Here is a 15141-nt window from a genome sequence, read left to right on the forward strand (position 1 = left end):
CCCGCAATCATATATTTAAAAGGAGGTAAAAAAAAAAAAAAAAAGGGTATCTGATAGAGTAATGGTTACAATTTTAATATTTTAAAATTTGTTTTAGTTTAAACAGATTGATTGTGTTGTGTTTCTCCTCCTGCAAGTGCTGAATGTACCAAGAATTTAAAAAAATAAATTTAAATTGGTTATCAGCTTGTCTGCTGGGATGTTATTGCTGAGACATTTCTCACAAACGAGCATCATGACCTGGCTGTGAGCTGCTGAGTGACCCTCTGTTTATATTGGAAGTGCAGAACAAAGGTAAAGCTTTAAAATGTTCTATACTAAACATTTACATTTGTATGGTGCTTCTACAGGTAGGCCACTGTTGACAGGAAATATTTATTACAGCATACAGAAATTACAGTGAAGTCTTTTTTTCCCCCCAATTTGTACAGATTCACGCAACAAATCCTACAGTAACATCAAGTTTAAGTGCAAAATGTTTGCTAGCAATATGTACAAAACAGTTGAGCAAAATCCCTTGTTCTTCTACAACATACAGCCACATTGGGGTAAAAACAAAGCAGTAGTTTGTCTCCCATTCCCTTTAAACTATGGTACAGTAACAAAAACTACAGCAGGCAGTATGGGTGACAGAATGGACTGCTCCGAGTCTAGGTGAGTATCAGCAGTTTCATCTTGGGGAAAAAAAACAACAAAAACAAACAAACTTAAGTAAAGCACATGGACGAACGACAGCACGTTGAGACCACCTCGTCACATCCAGTTGATCAGTGTGTGTTGTGGGGGGGGATGTTATGTGTGGCGCACACTCTGCTCATGTGACAGGAGTGGCAGAGGAGATGAGAGTCTAGGGGGAAGCACTGTGACCCAGGCTTATCGGAGAGCTGCTTACCACACTCCTGAGGGGAAGAGTCGCAGATAAAGACAGGAATGTACACAGGAAGTGAGGTAAGCTGCTGAGCTATTTCATACTAAAAGTGATATTTAAGGGAACAGAATGACAAAATAAGACTCACCTCACAGTGGTAGCACTCAAAGTGATAGTCCTTGTTCATCGACACGACCCTGAGGATCTCTTCACTGCCCTGAGATGTCAGAAAGGTCAAACTGTGTCTCAGTTATTCTGGGTTTGTTGTGATTCTTTTCAGAGCACCTTCAGGAAAAACGTGTCACCAGAAATATATGCCAAAGAAGCTGAGCTACTCTGATTTACGCATTTCCTGAAACTAGTCATACAAGAAGACGCTGCAGGATGTTTTGTGTGCATTTCTTGTTATTTTTAGCTTGTAGGACAAAATCAGTTTTTCCATTCATTCATGGATTCGCTCTAAATCTCATTCTCCCGTTTCGTAACTTCTTTTTGCTTAGTAAAACCAAAATGTAAATCAGTTGAAAGAAAAATTGGCTAACATAATTCACCAGTATGATATTTAAGATACAGTATGGAGGGGGGGCATGCATAGAGAATACACAAAAACGTGTACTCACCTCAGTAGGTAAGATGGGTTGTAAACAGGCAGCACACTTCGGGGCAAAAGTCCTGCAGGACAACAGGAGAACGTTTATTCTACTGTGGAGACGGAGGCATTTCTCTGAAGGGAGGTGTTAGGGACATTCCTCAAATGCTACAATACCTAAATGCTACAACACCTCTGTAAACCCGTAACCATTAACCTCATAGTTAATGGTTACGGGTTCATCTAAACCTTATGATCTGTGAGCAACATGTTTTGTTTTAGCCATCCAGATGTGGGTTTTTAATTACAATTATAACTTTAGTTAACTAGCACTGTACTAAAAGTGGTCCGCTTCTTTAAACATCTTGTTTTACTGGACAGTTTAGAGAGCGACCAGTAATAGTGCATTTATCTTTCAGGTACACGGAATAAAAGCCGAGTCACCAGGATTCCCACAAGTCATTCCCCTTGGACAAAGCATTTAAACGCATAGTGTCTCACCTGTTGTAGTCTGCAACGCAGTAGATGTTGCTGTGCTGGTCCACAGTGAAAGGCACCCCGTCCAGAGCCTTGGAGCACACCACACATCTGAAACAGCCAGGATGGTATGAGTTCCCAAGAGCCTGCAGGATCTGGGAATGAAGACCGGTAATGAGCTTAAGTAATTAAAGCCATTTAAAACTGTATGTAGGTATGCAAACACTACCAGGCAAAGGTCTGGTCACACAAGAATCGAATGGATCCTAAAACCTGGATGTGGTTAAACTATTCAGACTGTGCACAAACCACATGCCTGTGGGTTGCTGACCCATTGGCAGCTTTCTATTTATATTATGGGTATTATATGTGGTTCAAATATGGTCAAAACTTTTAAGCTAATCACTACAGAGCCTTAATTCTTTATTTATCAGAAACCCAGGGCAAACATTCCACTGAAATCTGCCGTGGGAACATGAAAAAGAGCCAAAACAGAGACGTCACTGAATTACTCTACCCTCTGGGGGGTTCTTGAAAGGAAATCTGGGAAACATAGAAGGCGAGTAAGTAAAAATTCCCCAAACATAGGTTAGTGTTTAGAGTATATTCCCTTAAATCTCACATAAGTGTCTGGAGGCGTCAGAGCCCTCACCTGCTCAAGAATAAGGTGGCCACACACGCTACACTTCTCAGCTGCAGCCTGGAATCCTGAAAACTGTCATTAAAACAAAGAGATTAACATTAGCAGGTTCTTGACTTGGAATGTGTGAGAGACAGATGACAAAAGCAAAACGCACACCTTGACATCTCTTACCATGTAATCCTCTTTACAGTACACAGAGCCACTGACATTGTAAAAGTCCTTGTTTCTCAGGGTGCGTCCTGCAGAGGGAGAGAGGCAGCAGACAGGAAGTGGTTTAACAGAGGACTTTAGAAAAAGGAGTGGCAGTGATAGAAAATCACCATTAAGCACAAATAATCTTTGTTGTTTTTGGGGGGAGGGGAACTCACCACAGGACACACAGGTGAAGCAGCGGGTGTGATAGAGGTTGTCCAGAGCCTGGCAGGCATTATCTGCCCCGTACACGCCTTTCCCACATTTCACACAGGTTCCTGCCAGCACAATGGGGTGGGGGGGTGGGGGGGACAAACATGCATTTAGTCAAGAGTAATCGCTCGGCGGCTCTTAGCACTTCATTTACGACTCATTCCAAGAGGATGTGTCTGAAATCCAACTCCACACAAAGTGTCAACACTTGTAAATCCACTCGTTCACACCACCTAGGGGATTTTCTCACAGTTAAAACCCAGCTGCCCATGCCAGCCAGTGTGTGTCTGTGGAACCGCCGTTATTAAAGGGAAACTCCGCTGGACCTGACTCTTTGGCTTCAGAAGAAGAGAACTCTTTTGCTTCTGGGGTTTTTTTTTTAGTTAAGACATTCATTTAAATACTTTAAACCCCACAATGTGGAGATTTATTATTTATGTTTGGAACCTCGACTACCTCAGGAAACAAGGCAGCAGTAAAATGTGACACTTTAGCTCCTTCCTTTGTCATTATCTGCTGGAATAATCATTCTCCTTTCATCTTAAAGTGATGTTTAGACATTCTTCTCTCAGATAATCAAAAACAAACATAGCCCGTCAAGATTAGCATCAACTAACTATTTTCTCCGTTCTTCCTTCCAACATGAGTACATGTACAGAACATGTTGTGCCACTAAATGTCAAGTGGAAAATGGTGTGGTGGTCCAAGCTTCTGCCCCTTCAGTCGCTCTCTGATCTATTTAAGGGTCTGCCTGCATTTTTCCCCCTTTCTAATGTGGCTGAGCGAGTGCCACACAAATCAAGTATTGCTACGATCCTGGACAGGCCCTTCGATGTTTAGGAACAGACACAGCTCTCTGCCAAACCCAGAAACCAGAGGGTTTTAAATATGTCCGACTCTCGCTACATATAGGATACGCTGGGAAAGCATTTGTTTTAGTGACCTGGGCAAAACCTTGGGACAAACTAAATTTTCATATAATAAAGCACATTTGGACACAAGAGTTAATTAAGAGAATGAACATGAATGCACTAAAGACAATTATAGAACCCACAAAACTGAAGTTTGGCACCTAAAAATAATTTAAAGATTATAAAAACATTAATTACAAGTTTAATTTTGTGTGCACCCTTTGTTCTTTTTATTTCCTGGGACAAAAAAAAGTAACATCTAGAATTTGTTCTATGTGGATTAGCTTGGACTAGTTCTCCAGTTTCTTGATTTATAGGGGAATTTTCCTTGTTAAACAGAGAGAGTTTTGCAAACGTTGCTCAGCATTTCTCCTCAGTCCAGGTGTGCGTTTGTCGGTTGAGCTCAGAGCGTCTGACTTCATGGCTCAGAGCCTCTGATTCGTCCCTAATGGCTGTGAGGAGTACAGTATTGGATGTCCCCTCCGGGCACACATACCTGAACTGAAAAACAGGCTACAGCACACCGCCCCTGCACACGCCAAGGCCGCATTACACACACACACACATATATATGACTCACACACTGCGTTACTGTGGCCTGAAGTCACTCGGGGGAAACACACCCTGCCACAGAGACAACAACACACTTATACCTTTACCCAGCCACTGTAACACACTCCTACCCTGCTACAATCACACACAGCCCAATCTACTGTGACTCACAGTAATAGCTGGGGTTGTGTTTATATGGAGCTGTGTAATTTGTCTGAGTGTCACAGCAGTTTTGCAGTTTAACGGCTGTGCAGACAAGCTGCATTAGCCCTAAGGTGTGCACTGCAATGGGCAACAGCTGCCTGAAACATCAGCCGACCTCGCCTGCTGTTTTGGATACAGGTGTGAGTCTGAAAGATTAGACACATATTTGTGCTGTTGGGACTTTTTTACTTTCATAATTGATCCGCGGCGTGTATCATTCAGGGCGTCCTGTGTGTTCCCTTATTCTCTTCAGTCAAACATCTACTTGTCTGGATCAGTTTCTAAAGCCTGAGTGCTTCTTTTTTTCTGCTTTATGATTTGCATGCTACAGTCCTGCATGTCTGTGCAGGTTCCAAGGCACCATCCATCCATCCATCCATACATACATACACACACACACACACACACACACACACTTTCAACTATTAATCTGTCCATCCAGCCTTGCATCCATTCCTACAGCCCATTTGTTTAAAGGTAAACCTGTGATCTGACACCGGGCAGCGAGGAGGACAACAACAACACACTGAGGCCAGATACTGAGTGACCGAGCGCTCCATTATGAATGTACGGGATGCTGTGCATGAACTATGGTGATGTAGTTTAAAAACATTGGTTCAATAAATAGACAAACAGCAGAATCTCACCAAAGAACTCCTGGCGGTTCTCCGTGACCTCTCTTCCCGCTCGCACTCCTGGATCCTCCTGAGAATTGAGTGGTCCTCCAGTGGAGGTCAGCCCCAGTGTTGTCGTGCCTGGTTTGGAAAGAGCCATCAGAGCCAAAGACTGATCTTTCAGCATCAGGCCCTCCAGGAGCCCCTCGCCTTCGAGCGCTGCATCTCTCAGTAGAAGTCGGGTGAGTTCTTCCTGATACAGAGTTCCAGGTAGGTCTGAGTAACGGGCCCCCTCTTTGCCTCTCACTCCTGCCTGCTGTTCATCCCACCACTCTGGGCCACCCTGGTAGCACGCGGCTCCTGGACTTCCAACAGCAGGTGGGTAGGAGTGTCGAATATCGTGGGTCCCTGGACGCATCCCTCCCTCCAGGTATTGGCTCCAGGCCTCTACAGGGGTTACCCCAGCTCTGCCCAGCACGCCATAACCAGCCACAGAGCCCCCTGTCTGCACAGAAGGGAACTGCTGCTGCGGAGGGAGGCCTCCAGAAGCAGAGTAGCGAGAGTCATAGCCTAGGCTGATGCCACTGGTCCGGTTGCTGCTGCACCGGCTCCCCATGGGGCTCCCTCCTCCGCCACCGCTGGCTGTGCTAGAGGCAAAGCTGGACCTGGGGCTGACCAGCACAGACTCCTGGAGGCTGAATGACGAGCATGGACTCAAGGCTGGTCCTTGGGGGTAAAAGAAGCCTCCTCCGACACCTCCTCCGGTCACATCTGATGGGCGATGTGGTGGATGAGAGAGGGATGCAGGCCTGGCACACTCCCACAGTTCACTACCCGTGCTCAGGCGTTTGTAAAACAGAGCCTCCTGGAGAGAGAGACGCTTGTGCCTCTCAGGCTCAGAGAGGTAGCCGGGCTCAGCCAGGCTGCCTCCGCCAGCTCTGGGAGCTGACCCATAGCCTATGGTGGCAGGGTATAGTGGGGGGTGGCTGGGAGAGGAGCTGATGTCGTCTAACCAGCTTCTGAAGCTCCAGCGAGTAGCGCCGTTGATTGAGGGATGCCTTGGAACCAAACGCCCCCAAAGGGTCACACTCAGGGCCCAGGCCAGACTCACGCCTTAGGTGGGAATCTACGCCTTCGCCCAGGTAACAGGAAGCTCGCTGCTGAGGGGAGCGACGCCTCAGTGGTGCCAAGGTGGAAGGATGAAGTGGCTGTTCACCATCTGAAGGTATGGCACCCACACTGGACAAGGGTGACTGTGGTGTGAGGAGCTGAGAGGGAGGCATTCCAATCCCTCCTCCTCCTCCTCCTCCTCTCCCATTCACTGGAACGCATGCATCGCTTGTGGTTGCAGAGGCAAGCGAGAACTGGCCGGATCTTGAGGGTGAGGCAGCTCCAGAGCTGGGAGCTGGTGGCAGACCGCTGCCTCCAGAGACGCCAGCGTTGGCGTTGCTGTTATTAGAGTTGTTGGTAGAGTCATGCTTTTTCTTTGAACTGTTGAATTTCACACTGCCCGAGTCTGTTAGCTTTAACTTCTCCAATAACTTGCTTATCGGCCTGTCCATGATGAAGCCTGCTCAAGTTCTTTACCTGTCTGGGCAGAGTCAAGTCGTACAGCTCTCTCAGCAAGTTATAGATTAATGTGCTCAAATACAGTGTGGGTAGATATACAGCAGAACAAAGATGTAGATGTAAATCGACAGTTTTCACTACGACAGTTGAAATGTTAGCTTTCAAATTCTGTAATAAGAACATAAAACTGCCCTTGAAACTAGTACAAAGCCAAAAAAAAGACGTCCCCTTATATACACACACACACAATAAATAGAGAACAGATAAATAAGACCTTTAGGACATTCCAAGGTGGTTACATGACTTAAGTCAACTGAGTCATCTGATTTGCCCTCATTTGAAAAGAGCACAGGTAAGCTGTGGTGAGCAAGAACCCATTGGATTATTAGACAATTACTAATAGTTCAAGTCAATCCAGTCAGGAAACAGAAGAATCACGCACCCAGGACACTTCAGCGTGACCTATGGTCGTGGAGGGCCTCCTTTGTGGACCCTCGTGTGATTCCACATCTGCATCTTCTCTCTGAGATATAGACTACTTCAGTAAAGTCCGTTTTAGACCGCGGCCATCCAGCACGATGAGGGCTTCTGAATTTATCTTTTTAAAAACACAGAAGTCGAGCAGGATGGAACGTTACTCTATCGCCACTTCATGTGGGTCCAGTGTAGACAAAATAAATCAGTCTGTGCACAGATAGTCGACTCACCCGATTCCTGCCATTCATCTCAGGAAGAAAGTTGCTCAGAACAATTAAAATTGCATGATTTTCTTTAACTCAGGAAACAGAAAACAAACAGATCGTATTCTCTGGAATCCTCAGTCCCGTCCATCCCCCTGTGCTCGGCTGCTTTTTATCTTTCCCGTTTTCAAAGGAGAAATCCTGTCCGGGACTCGGAGAAATAGTAGCGGAGAAGTTAGGAGACAGAGGAGGAAATGAGGGGAACCGGTGCGCCGCTACAGTTAGCTCCCAGCAGACCGGTGCTGGACTAAACGAGTCTCTCAAGATAAATAAAATCCCTCTCCGTATGCATTGCACGGTCGAGAACTTTGTTTCTTTCTTTCTTCCCCTTAAAAAATGACTTACCTCCCCCCTCTTTTTCAACTACGTCAATTTGCTACGATGGAGAGCGCTAGTTCCGGCTACAGCTTTTCAAAATAAACTGCTGGCAACACTTTTTACTCCACTACGTTTAGTTGATAGCTTCTGTTACTAGTTCCTTTTCAGAACCAGATTAATATATAAAAATACAGTATAATTATAAGACTTCGTTGATCCCCTGTGGTAAACTACCCAGAAATGAAATGCGCCCTTCTGCATATTGAATGCTGTTACTTTTTGTATGATTGTAAAACTTTGTACTTTTACACTGGTACTGTTATGTTTACTTAAGGAAACAATCTGAGTAGACCTACTTCTTCCAGCACTTCCTTTGTTCATTGTATGCTAATGTGTGAGGTGCACAAACTGGGGGTATTTTAGCTGGTAGCTGGTACAGCTCTGATTTGGTTTCACATATGAAAATGTATTTCTGCAATTTCTAAGATGCAGTTTTTGATTTTGTTGCTTCATTTGCAAAAAGCGAACGCGCATTCGCTTTTATTTTGAAGATGAAGCACGTAACGACGTCTGCCTGGCGTCCTCTCGGCGTGTTGACATATCACTGCTCCTTTATCAGTCAGCGGCGGCTCGTTTCCACCAGGCCGGGACACCTTTCCACCAGACATGGCTGTGTCGTCATTCATACGCAGAGGTCGTGCCCACCGCGCCGAGACCTGCTCCGTAATAATAATCTCAAAATAAAACCTGTGCTGCCATGTTTACTTACAACATTTTAACCAGTAGTTAAAAATAACTCATTGTCCACGTTTTTTTCCATAAACCTTTAAACACAAGTTCCTGACTGACTAAACGTGGGGTTTGACAGGACTAGAAGAAGTAAGTTATTAAGACCTTTTGATTAAATGAAAATAGCAATACCTATTTAAAAATGCTACAAGTAAATGATCTGCATTCTAAATCTTATTTAAGTACAAGTACACAAGTATTAGGATCAGTGTATACTTAAAGTATAGGCTACTTGTTATGTATAATAACCCATTTCAAAATAGTATAACTATAGACCTATAAAATACTCAAGTACAAAGACCTCAAAATTGTACTTAAGTACTGTACTTATGTAAATGCACTGTCTCGGAGTCCCCTGAAGATCAGAGGTTTTTCAGACTGAAAGCAGCTAACCATCAAGTTAATGTTTATTGTGATGTAGTGCAGGATACAGATGAACCTGGTCATGTGGCTGTGGTGAAGCCAAAGCTCCAATATAAACAACTCTGTTTCCAAAAAGCTCATATTTTGTCTTTGTTTTCCTCATAATCTTTAACTGTAACCCCTTAATCACAGGCCTATTCAAAAATGGTGTGATGCCATCTTTGTCCAGTTATCACACCACTACTTTTAAACAATAGTAAAAAGTAATAAATCTGTATAATAGTCTATAATATATATACCCTGTATTAATATAACACAACAGTAGCCCATTTTGCATATGGGTGTTTTTACTTTTCATGCTATTTGTGCATGAACACTTAACAAAAATTCAATGTATGACTTGGAGTTACATTGGAATATATTTATACGGTGGTATTTCTACTTTAACTTATTTTTAAATGATCGGAGAACTTCCCCTACCACTGTTTAAACATTTTCAATAGGTTTTATAACACACTACAATCAAATCGTGTAAAACTGCGTGTTTCTGCAGCGGCACTAGTTTCTTGTATCACCAGCCTGTGGAATGCGCGGAGGGACACGCCGGAGTGAGGCGCTCCCGGATTTTTTCGCCGTATCTGAGTTCTCCAAGGACGATACAGAGTAAACATCCCGCTACTGTTTCAGACCTGAACGGCGTTTGTCACTGCTGATTCCGGCCGTTTTGTGGCAGTTAACGGACACACCAAAATACAACAAGCCCTCATAAAGTACTGCTCTGTTTGTCCTGGAGTGTTTGGATAAACGTGTCGGCTTTCTGTATGCCCAGGAGCCCCCTCCAGATAGAGGCTTTCATGGCCCCTGCGGTTCACCGGAGTCCCTGTAGCAGCCTCTGCAGACTCTGGCGTTTACCTCACAGGCTGCGAGTGGGAACTTGTCTGAAAAGCTAACAGAGAAATTCTTCTGGGCTTAGTGTCGGTGCAGTTCACACAAAAACAATGCTTTGAAGAGCTCTGGTTTTTGCCAGAAGAGCACAATCATGTATTTAGCCTACACGTTTAGGTCTAGAGATGAAGTAGTCCCCTTCTCCATCTGTGTAGTTGTTTCATCAAAAGGCACATATAAAAGCATCATTTAATATTAACACAACTCCGATCTGCCATTCTAGATATTTAGAATTTCTGTGGGCTACCTGTTTGTCAGTGGTGGAAGAAGTACTCAGCAGATAAAAAGCAATACCACTGTGTAAAAATACACCGGTACAAGTAAATGTCCTGTAGACTATTCAAAATATTGCTTATGTACACCTACTCATCTACTTTATACTTCGATTTCACTACATTTTAGCACTTTTAACACTGTACTACTTTTTACTTTTACTTACTACTTTAACTTTTTTTTAATTTATTTAAGGTACTTTAAGTAGCCTATATTTTGATTCTAATACTTTTGTACATTTACTTAAGTTACATTTTGAATGTAGGACTTTTTAATTGTAGCATAGTATTTTACACTGTGGTATTACTACTATTACTTAAGTAAACAATGAGTAGGCTTAGTTCTCCAACGACTACTTAAATGCTTAGACCATTACTTATTTAGGTAAACATCTGTAGCCTACATTTTTAAAGTGAAACTGCTTATGGTGGCCAATGTGTAATCTCACACAAAGACAGGAGATGCTTTTGTTTAAGTTGCAATTTTACGATTAATAACCTGTTATATGACGGTGTTTTGAATTTATGTGGTATTCTATATTGATTGTATTGTTGTAGGCTACTGTAATGTATAGCTGTATTGTTGTTTGTTTAATTTCAAAACATAAACAGAAACGGGTTTGGATCACAGGATAAAGAGGGAACATTGCAAGAAGAAACCAAAATGAGAAGCGAGGAACTTCTAGCAGTCAAACCCTTATCGTGCACCTTTGGTGCCACCTGGTGGTCAAGTAGCGTATCGCGGGCAACATGGCGGCCACCGTGAGGCTGTTGTGCGGTTCAGGTGAGACAGAGTATTATAAATTGAGTTTGTAGTGTGTGTGAGACGCGTTAATGAATGCTGTAGCTGTAAATATCTGTTTATACCAGTCACTGCTTTTGATACAGGGTCTGTTTGAAGAACAACCGCAAGTGCAGTAACGTCGACTAGCTAGAAAGGCTAACGCTAATAGTTTGTCATGCAAACTCAGGCTAGCATGAGGTGTCCGTGCTTACTTAAACATGGATAATGTGGACAGGTGCTTTCATTCTGTTGAGAGGGGTTTTTTGTTCGAGGCTGTTACTCTAATGAGACAAAATATACAATGTAGATGCTGTTTAAAATCAATGTTTTCTGTTAATAAGATCACAATGCAGTGCTGTAAGTGTAACCTGTAGGTTGTGAGTGATTGGTGATTGTTTATATTAGTGACCTCAGAGGCTGTTTGTGTTTCTCCACGTGTTGTTTTCCAGTGTTTAGAAATTCGAGCAGACAGTTCAGCACAACATGTGGAGTACAAGCTGGAGAGAAATGGAGGAAAGAGTAAGTTTACTGTTGACACACTTTGATCGTTTGTTGTGTTTTACAGTAGAAAAGTGACTATTAAACTCTATATTTATAACAATCATTTCTTGATTACTAACTAGATAATTCAGACCCTTGTGTTAGGGGACCCTAACCCTCTTGTCCTACTGTGCATCAGTTGGTTTGTGTTAATTTTAGGGAACTGGGGATGTGCACAACAAAACATAATATCAATAGACACGACAAAGGCCTAAAGTACGTAACTGAATAGTTTTATCTAGAAGGTCACTGTCTAACCCTAACTCTAAGAACTTTATTTGTGCCCGTATGACTTTGTGTTTAACCAGCCTGCTACTCATGATACCTGCAAGCTTAGAAAAACTATATAAGCTGCACAAAAGATTGGAGGAACAGTGAGTTAATAGCTGACCACTTGCTAGTGTTTTTTGGCTGTAGAATGTACTCAGACTGCTTTTACCCACAAAAATCAAAACCAATTGCAGATGGTGGTGAAATAGCTATGAAAACCTTGGTGAACAAAACAAGGACAAAGATGTCAGTTTACACAGTCACATCCATCTGTTGGTAGCATTTCAGTGAGTATGACAAGTTCACTAGTTCCCTGGAGATGATTGAAAACATGGCTGCAGCATGTGTGGGGGGTGTTTCAGAAGGTGAGAAGGATGGGAACGTGTACAGGTAGGTACTGAATCAAAGCTTCATAAAATGGAGTCAATGTTAAAGCAGAGTTTAACCCAGCCCTGCAGACCAGCTGTTTTTACCATTTATCAGCTCTGAAGATGAAGTGTGGAACAACCATTGTCGATGATGTCATCATCATATTGAATAAAGATTTAATGTTTGCTTGCAGACACGGGCTGGCTCGAAGCGGCACAGAGTATGGACCTCTGACAGATCTGCCTGACTGGTCCTTTGCAGGTATCTTCAGTTTTGTTTTTTACCAGTCTTTTGGTATGTGAAGGTGTTTCAAGTGGCACAAGTCTAGTTCGGAGCTAGTGACTAGGGGGTGTCTACAGTATAGCTTAGCAAGGCAAAGGGGGTGCTTGGTTTGATGCATGGGATCTCACTGCTAATGCAAACACAGCAGAATTATTGTCACGTGAGACTGAGATCGCACAGGGATCTAAACAAAACAATGTATGGTGCAGCCCTGTTTAATAACATGCTATTTTTAGAAGCCACAGTGAAAATGCTGAGACAAGCTTGAAAGATTTCACTGAAAAACTTTGTATAAGCATGTTTTGTTTGTGTGATTAACTACACACACTTGTCTATTCTGCTTTGGCTCTGTTGCATATCTGTTTGCTCCAGAAGCTATGAATAAGACAGAACCGTGTTAATATGTGGTGTTACCGAAGCATCAGCTGCATCTTCCTCTTTTTCTTCAAGTTCATTTTTACACTGCTCTTTTTTTAGATATATTTTACTTGCAGTAATGAGATAAATCTGTGGTCATGTTGTGTACTTGTTGGACATTTTTGTAACATCATTCATGGTCACGTTACTTTGCTGACATTCTCTATTTTGTGGACAGATGGAAGACCAGCACCGCCGCTGAAGGGCCAGCTGAGAAGAAAGCAAGAGAGGGAAGTTTTAGCTGTGAGTCTCACATATTTATCTTTTAAATAAACATCTCCTTATTGCTCTGTGTGTATTTTTCTTTTGCGTTCATATGCTTAAATGTGTAACCTTCCTTCTCACAGAAACGTATTGTGATGCTGAACTCTGAGATGGACAGAGGCATAGAGATGTGGAAGGGAAGGGTAGAAGAGGCTGAAAGAATGGAGGAGCACAAAAAGTCTCTTTTACTCAAACCTAAAGGGAAGCGTTTACTGAAGAAGACGCCTCAAAACTAGGAACGGGTTTTCACTATGATCCTTATTCTGATCAATATTGTGACAGACTATTGGATATGTTCATAAGGATGCATGTTTTTTTTTTCCTGCATTATAGTTTGTTATTCATGGATTGATGAAATAAATGTTTCTGAATTATATTTTTAGTTTGAAGCTCTTAATGATCATTGAGAAGCTGTCCAGTAATCAAGTGATGACTTAAATGGATTTTTACAGATGTAATGCTGAGTCGATGTCTTCCAGCTTCCACTAGAATGCAGCATTTCTCCTTTGTGAGGCAGCGTGAGCGCTCAAACGCCATTTTGTCAGCTGCTGGGCTCAGAGAGGAAACTTGCTGGGAAGAGAAAGGGAGGAGCTGGCAAACAAAGTAGCACTGATTCAGGACTTTACTGTGAGAGATGGGTTCACACCTGGGCACACTAGTAAATCAGTGTTTTTACTCAAAATACATGATGACGGTTTTGGTCAAAAGCTGTTTGGTGAATCAGCTTTAAGTTTAAGGAAGTCAACACAGTTTTAGTAGCAAAAATTGAAGCTCAAAGTGTTTAAAATGAAAACAAGGCACAGGTCCAGCACTGACAGGAATGTTTTTGGCTGATGACATGCTTTGCGTAACTCATTTAAACTGGCTTATTTCCTGTTTTTTCATCATCTCTACCTAAATAAAGGGAGCACTGGAGCTCATTTGCAGCATGGGAAGTGGGAAGATGATTAAGTGGCTGCAGCCAAGTTGGCAGAAGGCTTTGTCCCACAGCAAATGGTGGGTCAAGTCCTAATGAGGCTGCAGAAACACTTGGAGCATCTCATTTTAAAGCTGAAAACATAAATCAGCTGTGGCATGAAATTACTTTTTACTTGTGGGGTTTTTAGCAAGGGCTTGAATTTTTTTTGTCCCACCGGGAGGAGGCCCCGGGGAAGACCCAGGACACGCTGGAGGGACTATGTCTCTCGGCTGGCCTGGGAACGCCTCGGAGCTGGAGGAAGTGTCTGGAGAGAGGGAAGTCTGGGCATCTGTGCTTAGACTGCTGCCCCCGTGACCTGGTCCCGGATAAGCGGAGGAAAATGGATGGATGGATGAATGGATTAATTTTTTTACACCTCTTTAAAGTTCTGATGTAGAGGCCGAGCAGCTGTCTGTTTGTAAAGTCAGCACTGATTTACTCAGCCTCTCCTCTCTTCCTCCACTCACCCTCACCTTTGTTTACTTCTTCCTTTTTCCTCACATTTCTCTCTCTCTCTCTCTCTCTCAGTACATCGTTTGCCATCTCTTTTCATGATCCTCTTTTCATTTTTCATCCCTGTTATTCACATCAATCTAAACCTTTTTCTCTCTTGCAGAGCCGCTGAGTTGCAGATTCTTTTCTTTGGAGATGGGAGTTTTCTCCTCCCCTTTTTGTCTTCAAATGTTTATACACTTGACCAAAGGAGCTGACAGTTTGTCATAATACAGAAGTGTGGGAGGACATTAACCTGGCCAGAGGCGGTGTTAGAGGCAAAACTGTGTGTTGTAAGAAATATCAGAGTGGTTAACAAGGCGACACCTGGACCATCAAAGACCTCCAACTGCACCAACAGTGAGAAATGTAGCCCCTTGTTCTTTCCTCTCACTCACCATCTTTTCACATCCATCCTTTCTGTGAACGTCTTTCTCCCCCTGACTCCTCCCACCCTCCCCCATCTCTCCTTTCCTCTCCTCCTCTTGTTTTGGTTTTGGGGAAAT

General features: G+C 43.1%; 2 protein-coding genes across 3 annotated transcripts; one reads left to right on the forward strand and one right to left on the reverse strand.

The window, feature by feature from the left end:
* Window positions 1-361: 361 nt before the first annotated feature.
* Window positions 362-7979, reverse strand: ajuba (ajuba LIM protein). Its single transcript, XM_020624615.1, is given in 9 exon segments — window positions 362-899; window positions 1017-1085; window positions 1489-1540; window positions 1959-2089; window positions 2587-2649; window positions 2749-2816; window positions 2946-3047; window positions 5297-6240; window positions 6242-7979. Coding segments are annotated over 9 exon segments (2145 nt in total). The 5' UTR covers window positions 6826-7979; the 3' UTR covers window positions 362-767.
* A 2937-nt stretch (window positions 7980-10916) lies between these two features.
* On the forward strand, window positions 10917-13567 carry mrpl52 (mitochondrial ribosomal protein L52). Of its 2 annotated transcripts, none has more exons than XM_020624617.1 (5): window positions 10917-11043; window positions 11493-11562; window positions 12416-12483; window positions 13100-13164; window positions 13269-13567. In XM_020624617.1, exons 1-5 carry the CDS (start codon window positions 11010-11012, stop codon window positions 13419-13421), a joined length of 390 nt encoding a protein of 129 aa, XP_020480273.1. In that variant the 5' UTR covers window positions 10917-11009; the 3' UTR covers window positions 13422-13567. The 2 variants fall into 2 exon arrangements, with proteins under 2 accessions (XP_020480273.1, XP_020480274.1); XM_020624618.1 differs by lacking the exon at window positions 10917-11043 and adding an exon at window positions 11142-11278.
* The last annotated feature ends 1574 nt before the right edge of the window (window positions 13568-15141 follow it).

The sequence above is a fragment of the Monopterus albus genome, unplaced genomic scaffold, assembly GCF_001952655.1.
Source record: "Monopterus albus unplaced genomic scaffold, M_albus_1.0 scaffold333.1, whole genome shotgun sequence".
In the NCBI taxonomy this organism is placed as follows: Eukaryota; Metazoa; Chordata; class Actinopteri; order Synbranchiformes; family Synbranchidae; genus Monopterus; species Monopterus albus.

What these genes read in the sequence shown, in the direction of transcription:
- mrpl52 (XM_020624617.1), top strand. Translation starts at nt 11,010, where the DNA reads ATGGCGGCCACCGTGAGGCTGTTGTGCGGTTCAG. An exon ending in GAGGCTGTTGTGCGGTTCAG is followed by an intron (nt 11,044 to 11,492) that starts GTGAGACAGAGT and finishes GTTGTTTTCCAG; the next exon opens with TGTTTAGAAATTCGAGCAGA. An exon ending in AAGAGAGGGAAGTTTTAGCT is followed by an intron (nt 13,165 to 13,268) that starts GTGAGTCTCACA and finishes TCCTTCTCACAG; the next exon opens with AAACGTATTGTGATGCTGAA.